Source organism: Plenodomus lingam, assembly GCF_022343315.1.
Source record: "Plenodomus lingam strain CAN1 chromosome Unknown contig_6, whole genome shotgun sequence".
In the NCBI taxonomy this organism is placed as follows: domain Eukaryota; kingdom Fungi; phylum Ascomycota; class Dothideomycetes; order Pleosporales; family Leptosphaeriaceae; genus Plenodomus; species Plenodomus lingam.
The window spans coordinates 1,618,317-1,634,699 of NW_027093966.1; the positions used below are offsets into that span (position 1 = coordinate 1,618,317).

The window sequence follows — 16,383 nt, forward strand, 5'->3', positions numbered from 1 at the left end:
TCGTCGCAGGCGGCTATCCAGCGCAGGAACGTGGTAGTCGCAGTCGCAGTCGCAGTCGCAGTCGCAGTCGCAGTTGTCGACGGTGATGGTGGTGAAGCGAGCGGGAAGGATAGCAAGGTGCGTTCGGGACAAGAGGATGATAATGATTGATGGAGGGCGACAGAAGGCAAGAGTGGTCGATGCGCTTACCGCTTTCGTCACCCACTTACGCGGCTTCCTCAAGTGCTGTCGCGGCTTCGCCATGTCTAGAACCCCAGCAACCCCGACCGAATGAAAGCAGCCCACCAGCAACACCAGACCAGAGACCAGAGACTAGAGACCAGAGACCAGACATCCATTACGAAAAGAAATTGCTGGGGGCCGAGCAGGATCTGTGAAGTCACGTCTTTGAAGGAAATAAGACATGACGAGGGAATGCTGCAAACGTTTGCGCCCATCCAAACACACACACACACACACAGACATACATACCCACAGTACACACATTGCTTGCTTTCTGCACCTGTCTCCTCTGTCTGTCACTGAGAGTTGACGGGGCAGAACAAGGCAGGGGGGAGGGGGGGAGGGGCGTGCCGTCTACACTCGTCCTAGCGCGCCTCCACCGATATTCGCAACACAGCTTGCGCAATCTGCCCAAGTAAAAGGTCGCCGCAATCTCTCTCTCTCTCTCTCTCTGGAGCCCGTTTACCTTGGCATCAGCGTCGCAATCATACCACGTCGTCTGCTTTCTTGCGATTGCCACCTCCACTCCCACTCCCACACTCTCACCCCCTACTACGGTTCATGTACGTCTCACAAAGGCTCGAATTGCGCAATGCTTGACGTGACGGGTGTTCGTGTCTGCACACATACACACTCACCAGTGACCTTTACTGATGGTTAGCATTTGCATTTACCCCTCCCCCTCAAAACAAGTCGGTCAGTCCTCTTTGCCATTTTTGAGGCAGCTGGGAGCGCCACATGTTTTGACATGGGAACGACGGAGACGCCAGACTAGGCGCGTCTACTAGGTGCAGGACATGTAATTTCCCACGCGCGCTTGCTAACTCTTCCAGGTTACCCTGCTGGTAAACTCGTAATGGCAGACACCCCTCCCCCCAATCGAGGGTCGATCGTTGACAAGCCGCGTGGACCAGAGTTGACTCAGCCGACTAACAAGTACACACAGTACATAATGATCCGCGGCCACCACGAATCATGAACAAGTAGCCTATAGGTAACACCGACTTTTTCACTTGCAACCGCCAAACTTCCATGGAGAAGCTATACTTCTTGTACCCACAATTTCCACATGTCTTCCATCCCTTGCTCAAGGTCCATGCTTGCACCAACCGCGTCACTCTTATCAACACTCGCGCAAAATTACACTACTAGAGGGAGCTGCGCAATCCACAAACTTGAGCACAACGCTTAGTAGAGTACTAGAGCACACATCGTGTATGCACGGGCTGCACTCCTCACCTGCTCCCACAAGTCGACCCTCTTCGAAGCACCATATACTGAATACTGTCGGCCGAGCAGCCGCAACAAGAGTGGTACCTAAGCCCACCAGCATCCTCAACGAACCCCACATGTTCTGCAAGTCGTCCTTCCATGGTTCTCCGTCATCACACGCAGAAAGGGCCTTTAATAGATTACAGCCATATCGTAATCGGAAGGTAAATCCTCGGTCTTTTCGACTTTTTTCGCTTTCCAAAATTCAAGGACGACGCGATATGCCAGATGATCCAACAAGGATCTATACAACACTCGTTGCTTCACAAAGGCCCGTTTTCTTCATATATTCCCATTTCTTGCACGCCTTTGTCCATGTTGTCTTGCGCGCCCTCGTGGCTATTACCAAACTCGGCACAGTCTGATATCTCCACATAAAGTGCCAAGCAGAGTTTCGGAATTATCCAAATGTAATGGACCGTTCAGACCTGCGTACGATGTTGTATGACTGTCGAGTATGGCGATGCGTATTTTCTCTCATTCGTAGGCACCTACTAGAAGTCTCAGAGGCATGACGTGGACAGGAGGCTACCTCTGCAGACACGTGGTATGGGTACGTACCACGAGGCGACACACGCCTCTGTGGCGGCCATTCTCTCCGAAAACAATCGAGCAAAATCTGTCGGTACATGTGACTTTACGCTGCGTAAATGCCTCGTAGGTTCCTCGTCAGCAACGCTGGATTGGAGAGATCCATGTCCGTCTGTAGTATGTTGCCAGCTCAAGGGCTGTGAAAGATTCTCGTTGTCGTTGGAGCAAACTAGTATGCTGACAAACTCCGATTAGCGCGATCAAGGGGGCGTCACTTGGATGCAAAGCATTGGCAAGGCGGAGGTAGCTTTGAGATTTCGTTTCAAGCGTTATTCGTATCGTATGCACAGTATGCTAGATATCCTTTTCTTTCGTCCACCGTTTCTTCGTCCACCATTCCATCGTCCACATCAACCTCTCATCTCTCCCTCTCTCTTCGCGAAGATCTACCACTCACACCACTACGGGCACTACGCTTCTCCGCATGCCCCAGACTACGCTGTACAACCCTTACAATCGAGTCTGCCTTCTCAATAGCGAGTTCATGTCCCGCACCCTCTATCGTCTTGATCTTGACATGTTCCTCTCCCAGGATATTCTTCACGTCTTCCGAGACCTCGTCCCAGACGATGATGGGATCGGTTTCACCCAGTACAAGCCAGACCTCACTGAGCGGGGCATTCTTCTTCTCCATGTTCTCCCGTATGACTTGCCAGCGGTCATGCTGGTGATGCACGGGCCCGTGTCTGATTGTGGAGATGAAGGCTGGAACGAAGCCGGCGTGGTGCTTGATTTGCCAGTCTACGACTCCCGAGACGGTGCTGTTGGGGCTTCCGGGTAAGAGGATGGTGTTTGAGGATTGGTAGACTGCTGCGCTACTGCTCGCGTCGCTCTTGGACGTCGTTGTCGTCTCTGCATTCTCGACTGCGCCTGGGCGACCTTCCACGCTGTCTTCGGACTTGGTACCCGTGTAGAGCCGTTTGGCGACTAGCTTTCTGACCATCCATTCGGGCATCCAGCTGCTGTTGTATAACAGCTTGCTGCTCCATGATTGGTGGCTCGTGCGAATCAGTCCTCCAGGGGCCACGAGAACAAGGCCCTTGACTAGGTCGGGGAAGTAGGAAGTAAAGTCTGCTGCTATTGCTCCGCCTAGAGAGTAACCCAGGATCGTAAAGGCTGACCAGTGCAGTGTTGAGGACTGCAAGACAAATAGGATCTGGGTAATGTACAGTGCAGTGTCATATCGGATAGTGTCTGGAGAGGGACCGGAAGAGTGGCCACGGCCAAAGAGATCTGTTGGAGTCAGAGTTGAAAAAAAAAAACTTGCCTATTTTTTCTTTGCCGCCACGTAGCGCAGTGCTTCACCGCTTCCCACTCTTCACTAAGGGCAACATTGAAAAAAAAAACATCAGACGCGATTGGAGAGAAGAATGAAATAAAATAAACGCAGATGGTATTGTGAGGAGAACGGATACCAAAGTCTTTGTATGGGACCAGGGATCTTTACAGCCAAAAGGCCATGTGAAACCCAGGTTGGCAATGAGAGTGGAAAGTGAGACGGGTGGGTCCCTGAGGGTTGTTCGCCACGTACCAAACAGCATAACTCGATGTCCTTTGCGAACAAGCTTATGGCCCAAGTCGGCCAAGGCGATGCTTGGAGTGGAAATGCCATGGACGAGCAGAATCTTTTCCCCCTCCTCGGGCCCCCATTCGTACACGCGAATGGTTCCATGCGGAGAGGGGACGTCCCGCGAGCCAGGCAGAGCGTGGGGAGGATAGGGCAGCTCTGTCAGGTCCTTGACATCTAGGGTGGGTAGCAGCGTCTCGGCTGGAGAGGGGATGATCTGTATCTGGCCAGGCGGGGAGGAGCGTGTCAAAGATCGCAGGACGATGAGACTGCCAAGCGAAGCGGCCCCTATCGCAAGGCAAAGGTTGGTGGTCCCAGAGAGAGAAGAGGAGAGGGTAGCCAAGGGCGATCTGGACAGCGAGGGGTTGGAAAGTCTATTCATGGTTGGCAGGCAGGTGCGAGTAGAGTAGGAGGTATTGTTTGTATTCCAATCCAATGGCAGGGGCGGGCCGATGTCCAATCGCGGACAGGAGAGGGGCTTGGTGGTGGTGGGAAAGATGGGTAGCCGGTACGGTACGGTACCGGTAGGACGCAGGCAGGGTGTTGTGTGTCTGTGGTGTCAAATAAGACCATCTTGCCAGCCTTGCTAGCTACGCTAACTTAGCCTCGACAGCAAGCGCTCGCGTGAATTGCGCCACGCATTCAAGGCATGTGTGTGTGTGTGTGTGTGTGTGTGTGTGTGTTGTGTGCCAGCGTTCGACGCTCCGTTGTGGATGCAGCGATGCAGCGCCCTGTAGGGCCCTGTAGGGGACATGTTGTATGTAGGGGACATGTTGTATGTAGGGGACATGTTGTATGTAGGGGACATGTTGTACGGTGGTAACTACCGGTAGTACCTGCACGGTGCTTAGAGTACGGTAGTAGAGAGGGCAATGCCCCAACTCCTTCCCAGACAGCCGCCATGACAATCCTCCGTGCACACGCACCGCGAGGCGACCCGAGGCACCTGGAAAAGACAATCGCCAACCGATTGAGTGATCCGTCCTGTTGTGTGGACCGTACATGTAATAAGAGTAGAATCAGTATCCGTGTGTTTTATGGACTTGGTCGAGGCAATACCGGTAGGCGAGCAGATCGGTCGGCGGCTGGCGGCGAAGCCAAGCGCGTCCGCTCCTCACAGCCACGCTGAGCACTGGCGTCAACGGGTGCAAAGTGTATGGGCGTGAGCAAACCTCAACCCCAACCAAGCACTTCCCTTGGCCGTTGATCTCCTTTCTGGGGAAACACCCATTTGTGCACCCCGACACCACTCACCTCCAGTCCCGACTGCTCTGTTGTCTTGCTGCCAGAGACAGCCCATCCTTCCACTCTGCACCCTCGTTGCTTGGCCGACCTCCTTTCTGCTCCTTTTGCGCGTCTCTCTGGCAGGGTTCGCTTGTTTGCTTCTGAGATTGCCGACTTGGGGGAGGCGGTGCTTTCTTGCGGAAATCCGCATACCGTACATTTCGACGGCCCATCCCTCCACTCCACTCCACTCCACTCCACTCCACGGCCGCACTCGCCTTTCCACGATTGACTCCTGCCTTGACTGTGCGCCGGGGACAGACAGAACCGCATCCTCAGGTCGGAGCGAGCCGGTGTGCTTGCATGTGGCGGACACACCATGGACGACTGGAGCTCGAAACAGCTCCCTGAGCGCCTTCCCTTCTCGAAGAAGCGGCTGTCCAAAAAAGTCATCTTCTCGTGCGTACACAAGATGCCATGCTGGCGGAACATGACGGTTGACTAACCAGCCTAGCTACATCGTCGACTATCTCATCATCGTGTAAGTACAATGCACACAAGAGCCGTACCAGCACTTCCCATCGCCTGCCGCTGTTGACCTCAGCTGACTCGGACTTCGTCCCCCCGTTGCAGTGTCCTGATCGGAGTCTTCGCAATCGTCGACAAGATCCCTCCTTTCCACCAACACTTCTCGCTCGACAACTACACCCTCCACTACCCCTTCGCCGTCAAAGAGCGCGTACCGGTCATCTGGCTGTGCGTCTATGTCATTGGAGCACCGGCCGTCGTCATCGGCATCTACACACTCGTCATCGATGGCCTGTTCTCACACCAGACGACGATGCCTTCGGGACGGAGTGGCATCAAGCGTCTGTCGGGCAGATATAGGTTCAAAGACCGGTTGTGGGAGCTGAACTGCGGTATCCTCGGCTTGGCTCTGAGCGTCGCTGCTGCCTTCACAATCACCGGGGCTTTGAAGAATGCAATTGGGAAGCCGCGGCCGGATCTCATGAGCCGGTACGTCATGTTCGACGCGGATGTACTCATGCTACGTTTACTGATCTCGCTTTCAGATGTGAGGCAGACCCGGTCAAAATTGCGGCGGTAAGGGCCGTCAACTACACGCTCGCAACGATCGACATTTGCACGCAAAAAGATGATTACATTCTACAAGATGGGTTCAAAAGCTTCCCATCCGGGCACAGCAGTGGTATGCACACCCTCCATCCGTTGCCACCTTTTGAATACTGATTTTGAGTAGTGTCATTTGCTGGCCTGTTCTATCTCTCAATCTACCTGGCTGGAAAGCTGCACGTCATGGACGCAAAGGGCGAGGTCTGGAGGACTTTCCTGGTCATGGTTCCCGCACTGGGCGCTGCTCTGATTACAGGCACTCGAATCATGGACGCTCGCCATCACCCGTTCGATGTGCTCTCTGGTGCTACGCTAGGCATAGCGGTCGCATGGGTGTCTTACCGTCAGTACTTTCCTCCCGTGACGGAGACGTGGCGCAAAGGACGAGCGTATCCGGTGCGTGCCTGGGGTAAAGCATCGCGCGTCCCAACTGCACCCGCGATCATGATTGACGAAGACGTTCATCCCCTGCGACCCATGGGAAAGCCCATCGACGAGGAGCGTGGCGAAGCCTCTGGGTTTTCATCTACTACCGCACTTCCTGCTGGTGGCGATGGCAATGTTTTTCGCCAACAGATTTCGAATTCGCAACGAAGACGTCAAGAGCAAGGTGAGCAGTATGGAATCGATCGTACCGACACGATTGCCTCGAGCAATTACCGGACCGAGACCATGGGCTCCACTATATCCGCAAAGGTCAACAAATATCAAGGGCAGATGCCGGCTTCGAATCCTTTTGCCGCAGAAGCGGCTCGGCAACGTCGGCAGGACACCTACGACTACTCTTCGTCAGAAGATGATGACAACTACGAGTTGCAACAGACACATACACTGTCTGCTCCTCAGAATAGCACTGCGTATAACCCAATCTCGGGAAGGTTTACAGACACGGGATACCATCCACCTCCCGGCTTGTCTCCTCATCCGACACCGCCTCCGATGAATACAGTCTCCCCCCACCCAACCATGTCACCTACGGGGGATCTCAGTGAGCGACGGGATGGCGCACCTGCGCCTCCTCCGCACTCGATTGGAATGGCTATTGGTACAGCGCCTCAGCAAATATAGGAGCATGGGTCAGGCTCTTGTCGTGTCTCTTCTCCGCGTTCGAATTTCACACTTGTCTGCCCATGTAGGTACAGTAAGATGACGGAGCCATGGGATTGTTACGGCCGCACAAAGTCCAAAAGGACATAGTGTCCGCAATGGGGACCAAATCACATGTAAAATGGAGTTTATGGAATATGCGTCGATTGACGCGAGGAAGCCAGCGTTTGGAGGTGTCATGGCGACTTACTTTTACTTTCAACTTGCTCTTACCTGTTGTACAATGAACAAATCGTCTAGACTCTCTCGTACGCTCTGATGTGAGACAATGCAGTCGCAGCTTTTTGCTATACAAACCCATGGTTTTTGTTTCGTGTGCACTCGGGGGAGACGCGAACCCCTGCATGTGTCTGCCAAGCCTTGCGTCAGCATGATGAATGAATCCTCGCTCCCGTCGCATACTTGTCCCAAAGTTTTGTGGACCTGCCCCTACCATCATTGAACACCACCACACACACGGTTACATTGCACCAAGGCACCACACGTCCTATCCCTCCCAGCCAGACACCATGGACGCCCTCCGCTCCGTCATCCAACCCATAACCCACAACCTCCCCCAACCCATCGCCAACCTAGGCACCTCACTCCTCGGCCCCAAATGCTACCAAACCCTCATCTACAACGTCGACCTGAGCGCGACCTCGTGCGTCAAACTCGCCATCTCCAAGGGCCTCGGCATCGGCATCATCGGCGCCTCCAGCATCGTCAAGATCCCCCAACTGCTCAAACTACTCAACAGCCAATCCGCAGAGGGCATGAGCTTCCTCTCCTACCTCCTCGAATCAAGCGCCTACCTCATCAGCCTAAGCTACAATGTCCGCCACGGATTCCCCTTTAGCACCTATGGCGAGACGGCGTTGATTCTCGTGCAGAATATCGCTATTGCCACGCTCGTGCTCAAGTATAGTGGGAATGGGCTGGGAATTGCGGGGTGGATTGGTGGGTTGGCGGCTGGGGGGTTTGCGCTGTTTAGTGAGGGTTGGGTGGATGATGAGAGGTTGAATTTGTTGCAGGCGACGGCGGGGATTTTGGGGGTTGCGTCCAAGGTGCCGCAGATTATGACGATTTTTATGGAAGGGGGGACGGGGCAGTTGAGTGCGTTTGCGGTAGGTCTTGCTTCCTTTCCTTCCCGTCTGCTTGCCTTTCCTTCTGCCGACTTCAACGAGAGAAAGAGACGGACAGAGAGCACACAGCTCCAAACCATCCACCAGCCAAACCCAAGAAAACTAATTGCCTCCACCACACAGGTCGTAAACTACCTCCTCGGCTCCCTCTCCCGCATCTTCACCACCCTCCAAGAAGTCGACGACCCCCTCATCCTCTACGGCTTCGTCGCCGGCTTCGCCCTCAATCTCGTCCTCTTCCTACAAATGATGTACTACTGGAACGCGCCCTCGTCCTCCAAGGCCACGCCCTCCAAGTCGGACAAGAAGCTCGAGAAGCCGGTGGCAGCGAATCAGCAGGATATGGCGCGTGCCGTGTCGAGTGGGACTGCGCCTTCGTATGCTAGTGTGGCGGAGAAGAAGAGTCCGAGTACTCGGCGCAGGGGATGAGGGGGATTTTGTCGTGAGTTTTTTATGTTTTGGAATAGATGTGCGGGGATATAGTAATTGGATTTGTCATGTTGATGTCGGTACTGTTTTGCATGCATATGTCTGTGCTGTGTGGTGCTATGTGTGTGTGTGTGTATATGTGTTTTGGTGAACATCCATCGTACTTCGTGCATTACAACTACCACTAATAAAAATCCCATTAGAAGGCGTTTCCGTCCGTCCATTTGTCCGTCTGTCCATGCGCGTCCTTTTCCTATACCTCTTCCTGAAAAGAAAAAAAAAATCTCAGGCCCCCTGGTATGAATGAAATTCAAGAATGCAAGCACGGCGGCGGCGGCGGCGGTACACACTACGGTCCGTCAATGCAGAAGAAAAAAACATGTGACTAAACTTGGAAATTTCTCCCAGACAGGGTGGGGGAAATGCAAATGGGGGGTGGAAACCGTGGACGGGAATTATGAAGGGATGGGGCGGAGGGTGAAGATGTGGTGGTGGGAGGGGATTAGTGTTGTTTTCCAATTTCCCAAATCACAATCACGGCAAAAGAGAAGAAGAAGAAGAGCCAAAAAAAAAAAAAAAAAAAAAAGGAAAAAAAAGAAAAAAAGAAAAGAAAAGAAAAGGAAGAATAAAGTCCAAGGATTAAAACCGGCATTTGCTCAAAACACACCCTGTCATTAGATAATTAGCCAACAGTCCAAGCAAAAGCACGCTCTTCTCACGCCGTGACGCCACGTGCAAGCAAGATGAACATGTACAATGCGCACGTACCGGGATAAAAAGATAGGGAACCTGTCTCTCATACTCTGTCCACGCCTCGCCATACTTCTCCCTACACTTTTCAATATCGCGGAGGGCGCGGTGGATAATCATTGCGCCAAAGAAGACGGAGTAGAACCAAGGAAACGGGCTCTTAAACCCAGTAATGAGACCCCAACAAATCGCAAAGAAGAAATCGCACGTGTAGTGAATTTTGCGCGCCTTGCCGTACCAGCCGTCTGCGAGGATCTTGTTGCCCGTCGCGGTGGGGATGGTGTGCGGGTTGGCGATGCGGCCGTATTTGAAGTAAGGAAACGTCGTGCGTTCCTCGACCACGCCGCGTTCTTCCTGGCGGAATTGGTTCTTCTGCGAGTTGGTCGTGTCCCAGATGTAGTAGACGTAGAGGTAGGCGAGGGTGAGGGCGAGGGTGAACCAAGTGGGGAGTTGGTATTCCGAGGGGTGGTGTTGGGCAATGTAGAGGGTGCAGTGGCAGTAGGACAAGGGTACGCCGGCCATGTTCCAGAAGATGAGCATGAAGCCGAGTTTTTCGTAGTACATGTCCCATGAGGTGATGATGAGGTGTTCGCCTTTGCTACACGCGTTGGCGTAGAGGTAGTGGGCGAAGAGGAGGAAGCAGGCTTCGACGGACACGTAGCCGTATGCTTCGTATTGCTTGAGGCAGGTTCCGAGCGAGAGGAAGAAGAGGATGAACCAGGGAATGCGGACCTCGAGGAACATTTTGAAGTCGAGGATGCCAAACAGGCGTGGGTTGAGCTCGCTGCCGAGGAAGAAGTCGACAATGGGCGAGCCGGTCATGCGGACGGTTGCGCCGCGGACGTGGGCAGAGACGTAGGCAATGGCGGAGCACAGGAAGCCTGAGATGATGGCTACGCTCATAATGTGGCCAAATTCGTCAATGAGCGTGTACAGCTTGAAGAGGCCGGTAAAGTGCAAGACGAGCATGATGGCGATGCTCGAGTAAAACGACCACATGGCAGAGCAATAGTAGTCCAGCTGTTTGCCGCCCAAGTGTGGAAGCGCCTTGCCCTTGCGGTATACACCGGGCATGAGGATGTAAAAGGCCATTTGCATGAGGCCGAAGAACCAGTAGATCTGCCACGCCTTGTTGTTGGGATAGGCCTCCGTCTTGACCAGATACCACATGTGGCCGAAGAAGTCGGCCCAGCTCTGTCCCTCGACGCGCGACGGGAACTTGCCGTCGTAGAAGATGGCGCCAATCCACATGTAATACATGAGCGCAGGAAATCCAATCATCATGGCGCTCATGCCAATTGCGCCGCCAAACTCGGAAGTGCCCGACGTGTCCTTGGGCGAAAAGTACTTTTCCGTCTCGATTCTGTAGTCGAATGCGACGGCCTCGGCCGACTTCTTCTGCGTGTAGCCATTCGTGTGGCCGGTACCATTCGCATGGCCGTTGGTGTGACCGTTACCGTTCGCATGACCATTACCATTGCTCTCAGCGTTGATGTCGTCAGGTTTCGAGTCGACGTGGGTGGACCGCGGCCCCTTGAGGAAGTTTTCAGGCTCAGGCGTGGATTCGTATGCGCCATCGAAATTGGATCCATTCGAGGAATTCATGTTCGACTTACGCGTCGACCTTCGGCGCCCAGGAGTCTCTACAAAGCCAGGACGGTCGGGTTTGCTGTTGTTTGCGCTCCAATGTTAGCCAGTGCTTCTTCTTCTTCTGCTGCTGCTGCTGCGCAAAAAATCAGAAAATACATACGACGGCGTCATGCCCGACTTTGATCGCGTAACTCGTTCCGACATGTCTCGTGCACTTTGTTTTCTTCTTCTTCCAATCAATCAATCGTTGTGGGCGCAAGTGGACAACAAACTCCCTGTTTTGCGCAATTCTGATAGTCAGGGGTGCTCAAGTAAAACAACAAAGTCACGCAGCCAAAGCCTCGAACCGAAAAAAGTCCAGCGATGAGCACCAATGGCGGCGCCAGGTAGGTGGCAAACGAAGGGGGGGAGAAGAGAGAGAAGAAGAGACCACAAGAGCAATTGCGGTCTGTTCTTTCACAGCACAGGCATAAGAAAGTCTGGGACGGGGGCACCACGGTATACGGACGATACGCAGAACCAATAAAGGGAGAGTTTGGCAAATGAGGGCGGCGGTGGAGACGGAGTGTTTGTTGACGTGCGTGATTCGACATTTAAGTCTTGGGTTGGATCGGGCCAATCGGGAGGCGTTGTGGCCGCCTGACGTTATGTCGTTAGGAACCGAGGAACTTGACCAACATCACTCGACAGGGTGAAAGCGGTGATTGCAGTGAATGCATCCACTTGGACGTGAGATGGATCTACTGCGCTTGTTTTTCTTCTAATGATATTTCATTCTTCACTTCCTCGCCTTCTTGGGTATATGGCTAGAACTCCCAGGCACCAACACACCTAGGCACCGCGCAGCATCGCAACGCCACAACTCGTCCCCTAAGTCATATCCCAAAACTCGCCATCCGTCTACTTCGATTTGATACTACTCAGCCGACATGAGCTTCGCATCGGCGAGAATGATACAGATCCTAAACCGAGCATGTACTGGACAGTGGCGCCATATATGCCTTCCGCAGTGCGACTCACAGTTACACACCATCGCTTCACATGTTATACTTGCAACCCCTAGCATGTTCACTGTTCCCCCTTTGAATAACCTTCTCATAATCACAAAGACACAACCAGCAAAACTGATAGTTGCAATTCGAACCTAAAACCCATCGTCAGCCGCCATTACATTTCTTCGCAGAAGAGAAAAAAAAAACACTTACACGTCATGTGGTCACAACCATCATTCTTCTCAATGTTATACTCACACCCCGGTCCAGGACACTTCTTCGAGCACTGAGCAATGGCCGCCAGACTGGCTTCTTCCTGTGCATTTCGATCCCGTTGCTGCTGCTCTGAAGCACGGTATTCGTATTCCCGGCACGTCTCGTCTTCGTGCCATGTGTTGTGCAAGATGCACACTTTGTCGCCGCACGCAACACAAGTGAAGATGTTGTTCTCCACGCCGCCGCCATCATGTACCTGGCCTGATTCACAGGCCCTGCACCATCGGAAGTCGGCTGTATACATCCGATTAGCTTTCCTGCCCCGAAAGGAAACCAGATATCTGAACAGTTCAGTGGGGCCTGTACTTACGATCTTGGTTCAACGCTGCCCGCGTGAGGAATTTGTCGTATAGCTCGAAGCTTTCTTGGCTCGCGTGCTGCTGGATCTCTGGGTAGGTGAGTATGGCGTTGCATCCGTGCTCTGGACATCTGGCTTCGTGCCAGCTGCTGTCTTCAAGTTGGGCGGTGAGCCAGCGCTGGTAGCATTCTGCACAGTAGTTGGGGTCGTGACTACATGCAGAAAGCGTGGGCATAGAGGTGATACTATAAGCTTCACCGTCAACAACACAGATTCGAGTGGGGACTTGATTCTGCTCCTTCTCTTGTCGGACTAATGTGTTGAGAAGGGCGTTAGTTTTGTCGTTTAATACCGTGTCCACAAATTCCCTGTAGAGTGTGCCGTTATTTGAATTCGAAGGGTTTGCCTGTGTGCCCAACCTGGAACTGTCGAGCCCCGAAGCCGTATCTCGTGGTATGAGTGTGCGCTTAGGGGAAGGAAAACCGATTGAAAATCGTTGGCGCGCACCGGACGCTCGCCATGGGGCAAAGGCAAAGTTAAATGATAGACGAGCATCGTCTGCGGCATTTCGTCTTCTATCATTCTCATGGGCATAGTCGTTTTGCTTTTTTCGCCCGCGTTCCTCAATGGCATAGTCCTCTTCTTTTTGCAACTGAAGAGCCAGTTTCCACTCCTCATCTATCTCCGCTTGACTTTTAAGTGTGAGCGGTGATGTAGCCTGTAGCATATCTAGGTTGCTGTGTCTGGGTGAATCCAACGATGAGGCGAGGTCTGGGTAGGTGACGTTGTCGTCAGAACTCCTCGATGTCCATGAAGGATCCGAGCCAGTATTTATTCCCTCGGGAGACTGGCCTTTAGAACAGCGTCTTGGAACATGAGTTTCAAATAGATGCGGATGTTCTGTATTTTGCCCACTGCCACCACTTTGAAAGCAATTTGTGTTGCTGAAGTTACTGTCGCTTTGCTGTCTGAGTTCATCATCTTCGTCATCATTGGGCAGAGGACTGAACATTGTCATTTCAGATAAGTCTTCAACGCTGTACTCAGGCAATGGCGACTTCATGGCAGGTGCTTGGAGTTTAAGATTTGTTCTATTTTGAACGGGCAGGTGCTGAATAGTTAGTAATACATTAGAGGGTGTCTTGCAGAACTGTGACAACTTTGATGTCTTTGTTGGCCTGTATCAGGTAAGACAGCCGTGTTCTGTTATTCTGCTAGATGATCTTCCTCAGGCCTGTTTCTGTGCTGGAGATGGCAAGTTTTGATATACAAGATGGGTCAGGGTAAGTGATGTCGATGTCAGCAAACGAGACTGAAGGCGCGACAAGATTTGGTTTTGCGTTTCGAAGGATAATGATATGTATTACTTGGTGAAAATCTGTCGATTTTATTGCGAGAGTTCTTGCGTCAGCTGCATGGTCATTGGCCAGCACTAGTACTGAACCCTTTTTGCGCATATGGATGCTTAGATGTCTTGGTTGGGATGTTTCTAGGTGCATCGTCAGATTAACTGGGCCGGTTCATGCACCATTCATATTGGTATTGACATCTAAGTAGAGTGTAATTTTGGAAATGGTGATAAGAATTTACTTCGTCATGATGCAGCTAATGTACATGTTTTTCTCATCCATTATTGATTAGACCCAATAGGCACGAGTATGTCTAATGTATCCTAAATATCTTCAGAGCTATTAAAAGGCTAGAGGTGGCAAGTATTCAAGGCAGATGAGTCGAGGTTAAGTAACGCTCGATACAGGACGGTGAAAGGTTTTGGTAGAAGGTCAAGGCTGATGTGATGAAAGTATTGATTGAAGAATCTATGGGAGAAGAACCCGAAGGTGGCTACCGTATATCTACCCTATCCACTAGTCCCCATTGGGACGTATCCCGGTCAACCCAGGATGGGGGAAGTCGCCAATGGTAGGTGCTATGGATGATGCAGAAACAACAAAGGCTTCGCATCAGGCTACATTCATCTTCACAGGAGACTTCTGCAACTAAATCCCACAAGTACTAGGCGCATACTGGCAGCCTGATGATGCAATCGATGCCAATAGCACTATTGACGCTGCGAAATGTAGTGTCCCGCAAACCCCGTACCGGAAACCCAGTACCGGTATTTGGTCACCAATGGTGTGAACTAGGCTTCATTTGGACCGTCAGCCACGCGTACGGTGTACACAAGCTACAGAACATCGATACAATCTTAGGAGTGAAATATGCATCTCTCATGATATGAGACTGAATTAGGAATTGCACCTCGTTTGAATCAGTCCAAAAACGCCAACGCAATCGCTCCAATCCAATGCCAGCACTATGGCCACTTAGGCAGCAGTACATCGCGCCTTGTATTCACCTAGGTATAGCCGCTCAGACCCATGACTAGGTCTAATGGCAATCTCTACTCAATCGGCATTGAAAAAAAATAAGGGCAAGTCAACTACCCTGAGAGGAAATGGTAATACTACCGTCATGATGGTATTTGTTTCACGTAACCTCCACATCGGAAACACGCAAAAGGTTGCTTTCGACTCGTGGTCATGATCCGAGCCTTCTCCTGTTCAATTCAACACCTATTAACACGCAATCAACTATAAATATTACGTTACATTGCTCTTCACTCTTGATTGTGTGAATCATCGGTGTTCTGGGACGCAATACAGGGTTCTACGGTAACCTCCACATCCCGACTACTGTCTGTTCTGCAGGCTTGAGAAGCACACATTGGGAGTACCACTGCCTATTACACTTTGGACTCGTATTTATATACACAGACTCTACAGTAGAGATACCTGCACGTTGAGCCAACTAATTTTAGGACCAAACCGAGTACAAAGATTAATGAGTCTTCTCTCTCTCATATTTACGAAGGACATGTTGCAGTGTATAATACTATGCCCATGTTTACTCTGATGGGAAGTAGTCCCATATGATCACTGCAATACATGATTTGCCCTTGTCTTCAAAAGAGAGATTGATCCAGGGTGGCTTCTTCCATGCATACCTTGTAGACCATGATTGACCAGACTGGTGACGCAAGGTTGGAAACCATCACTACCAGCATATTACTGCGGACGGCCAGCAGGGGCTTTCATAACATCGAAGGAGAGAAAGTATACACCAGGCGGGCCGAGAGGAAGTAGCCGATAGCACGTCCCCACGCCGCGCAGAGTTCTAACTTATGTCTCCCGACCCTAGGTAATCCTAGTCGAACATCTGAACTTTCGTGGTTTGGCTATTTGACACCTTGTGGAGAAGCCTATAACGTGTGTTCTGTTGTTAATTGTACGGTCAGGATAGATTATGTCTATTCATAGAGTGATCAGAGGCGTACATCGAAGTTTGTGAGGGTATTGTAAGTTTCTCTCCTTGAATGTACGCACGGTGGCCCATGCTGACCATGGTCGTGGGTCGGCCCTTCCAGCTGAATCTGATCAGTACGAGATATACCGGTATGTCAGGGATTTGATCGAACTCCGCAACTGGCTGTGCATGGATAATGGTTTTCACCGAAAATGCTTACCTGCTTTTCGCACGGTTCGAGGTCAGGTACCGGGTCGCAGTCGATGTATGTCTTGGGGTGAATGTAAGCTTACGGTGAATTTATGGACTTGGGGTTTATCGCCATGTTGTTGAGGTGAGTTACGTCTTCAGATCCTACGGAGCGCCCACCATGTCGCCACACACTGTCCAGTAGTGGGAGTCTGTCACTCTTCACCAAACATAATTCTTGAACCAATTGAAAAGAATTGGGCCACTAGAATTGAATATTTCCACATTGTGATTTTGCTGAGAGAGAATTGGATC

General features: G+C 51.7%; 6 protein-coding genes across 6 annotated transcripts; 2 read left to right on the forward strand and 4 right to left on the reverse strand.

Moving 5' to 3' along the window:
- Positions 1-614: 614 nt before the first annotated feature.
- On the reverse strand, positions 615-4,761 carry IAQ61_009760 (uncharacterized protein). Its single transcript, XM_003838564.2, has 2 exons — positions 3,617-4,761; positions 615-3,318 (listed from the first exon to the last, which is right to left on the reverse strand). The coding sequence occupies exons 1-2, from the start codon at positions 4,032-4,034 to the stop codon at positions 2,444-2,446; spliced, it is 1,293 nt and encodes a 430-aa protein (XP_003838612.1). The 5' UTR covers positions 4,035-4,761; the 3' UTR covers positions 615-2,443.
- A 63-nt stretch (positions 4,762-4,824) lies between these two features.
- On the forward strand, positions 4,825-7,078 carry IAQ61_009761 (uncharacterized protein; the record flags this gene model as incomplete). Its single annotated transcript, XM_003838563.2, has 5 exons — positions 4,825-5,335; positions 5,391-5,417; positions 5,510-5,893; positions 5,950-6,086; positions 6,138-7,078. Exons 1-5 carry the CDS (start codon positions 5,256-5,258, stop codon positions 7,076-7,078), a joined length of 1,569 nt encoding a protein of 522 aa, XP_003838611.2. The 5' UTR covers positions 4,825-5,255.
- Positions 7,079-7,626: 548 nt separating this feature from the next.
- Positions 7,627-8,670, forward strand: IAQ61_009762 (uncharacterized protein; the record flags this gene model as incomplete). The annotated part of the gene is made up of 2 exons (XM_003838562.2): positions 7,627-8,223; positions 8,365-8,670. 2 exons carry the CDS (start codon positions 7,627-7,629, stop codon positions 8,668-8,670), a joined length of 903 nt encoding a protein of 300 aa, XP_003838610.1.
- Positions 8,671-9,326: 656 nt separating this feature from the next.
- Positions 9,327-11,214, reverse strand: IAQ61_009763 (uncharacterized protein; the record flags this gene model as incomplete). The annotated part of the gene is made up of 3 exons (XM_003838561.1): positions 9,327-9,338; positions 9,439-11,089; positions 11,171-11,214. 3 exons carry the CDS (start codon positions 11,212-11,214, stop codon positions 9,327-9,329), a joined length of 1,707 nt encoding a protein of 568 aa, XP_003838609.1.
- A 1,354-nt stretch (positions 11,215-12,568) lies between these two features.
- On the reverse strand, positions 12,569-13,639 carry IAQ61_009764 (uncharacterized protein; the record flags this gene model as incomplete). The annotated part of the gene is made up of 1 exon (XM_003838560.2): positions 12,569-13,639. The coding sequence occupies one exon, from the start codon at positions 13,637-13,639 to the stop codon at positions 12,569-12,571; it is 1,071 nt and encodes a 356-aa protein (XP_003838608.2).
- A 2,131-nt stretch (positions 13,640-15,770) lies between these two features.
- IAQ61_009765 (uncharacterized protein) lies at positions 15,771-16,204 on the reverse strand (the record flags this gene model as incomplete). Its single annotated transcript, XM_066098522.1, has 4 exons — positions 15,771-15,849; positions 15,911-16,000; positions 16,100-16,102; positions 16,173-16,204. 4 exons carry the CDS (start codon positions 16,202-16,204, stop codon positions 15,771-15,773), a joined length of 204 nt encoding a protein of 67 aa, XP_065951681.1.
- Positions 16,205-16,383: the final 179 nt, after the last annotated feature.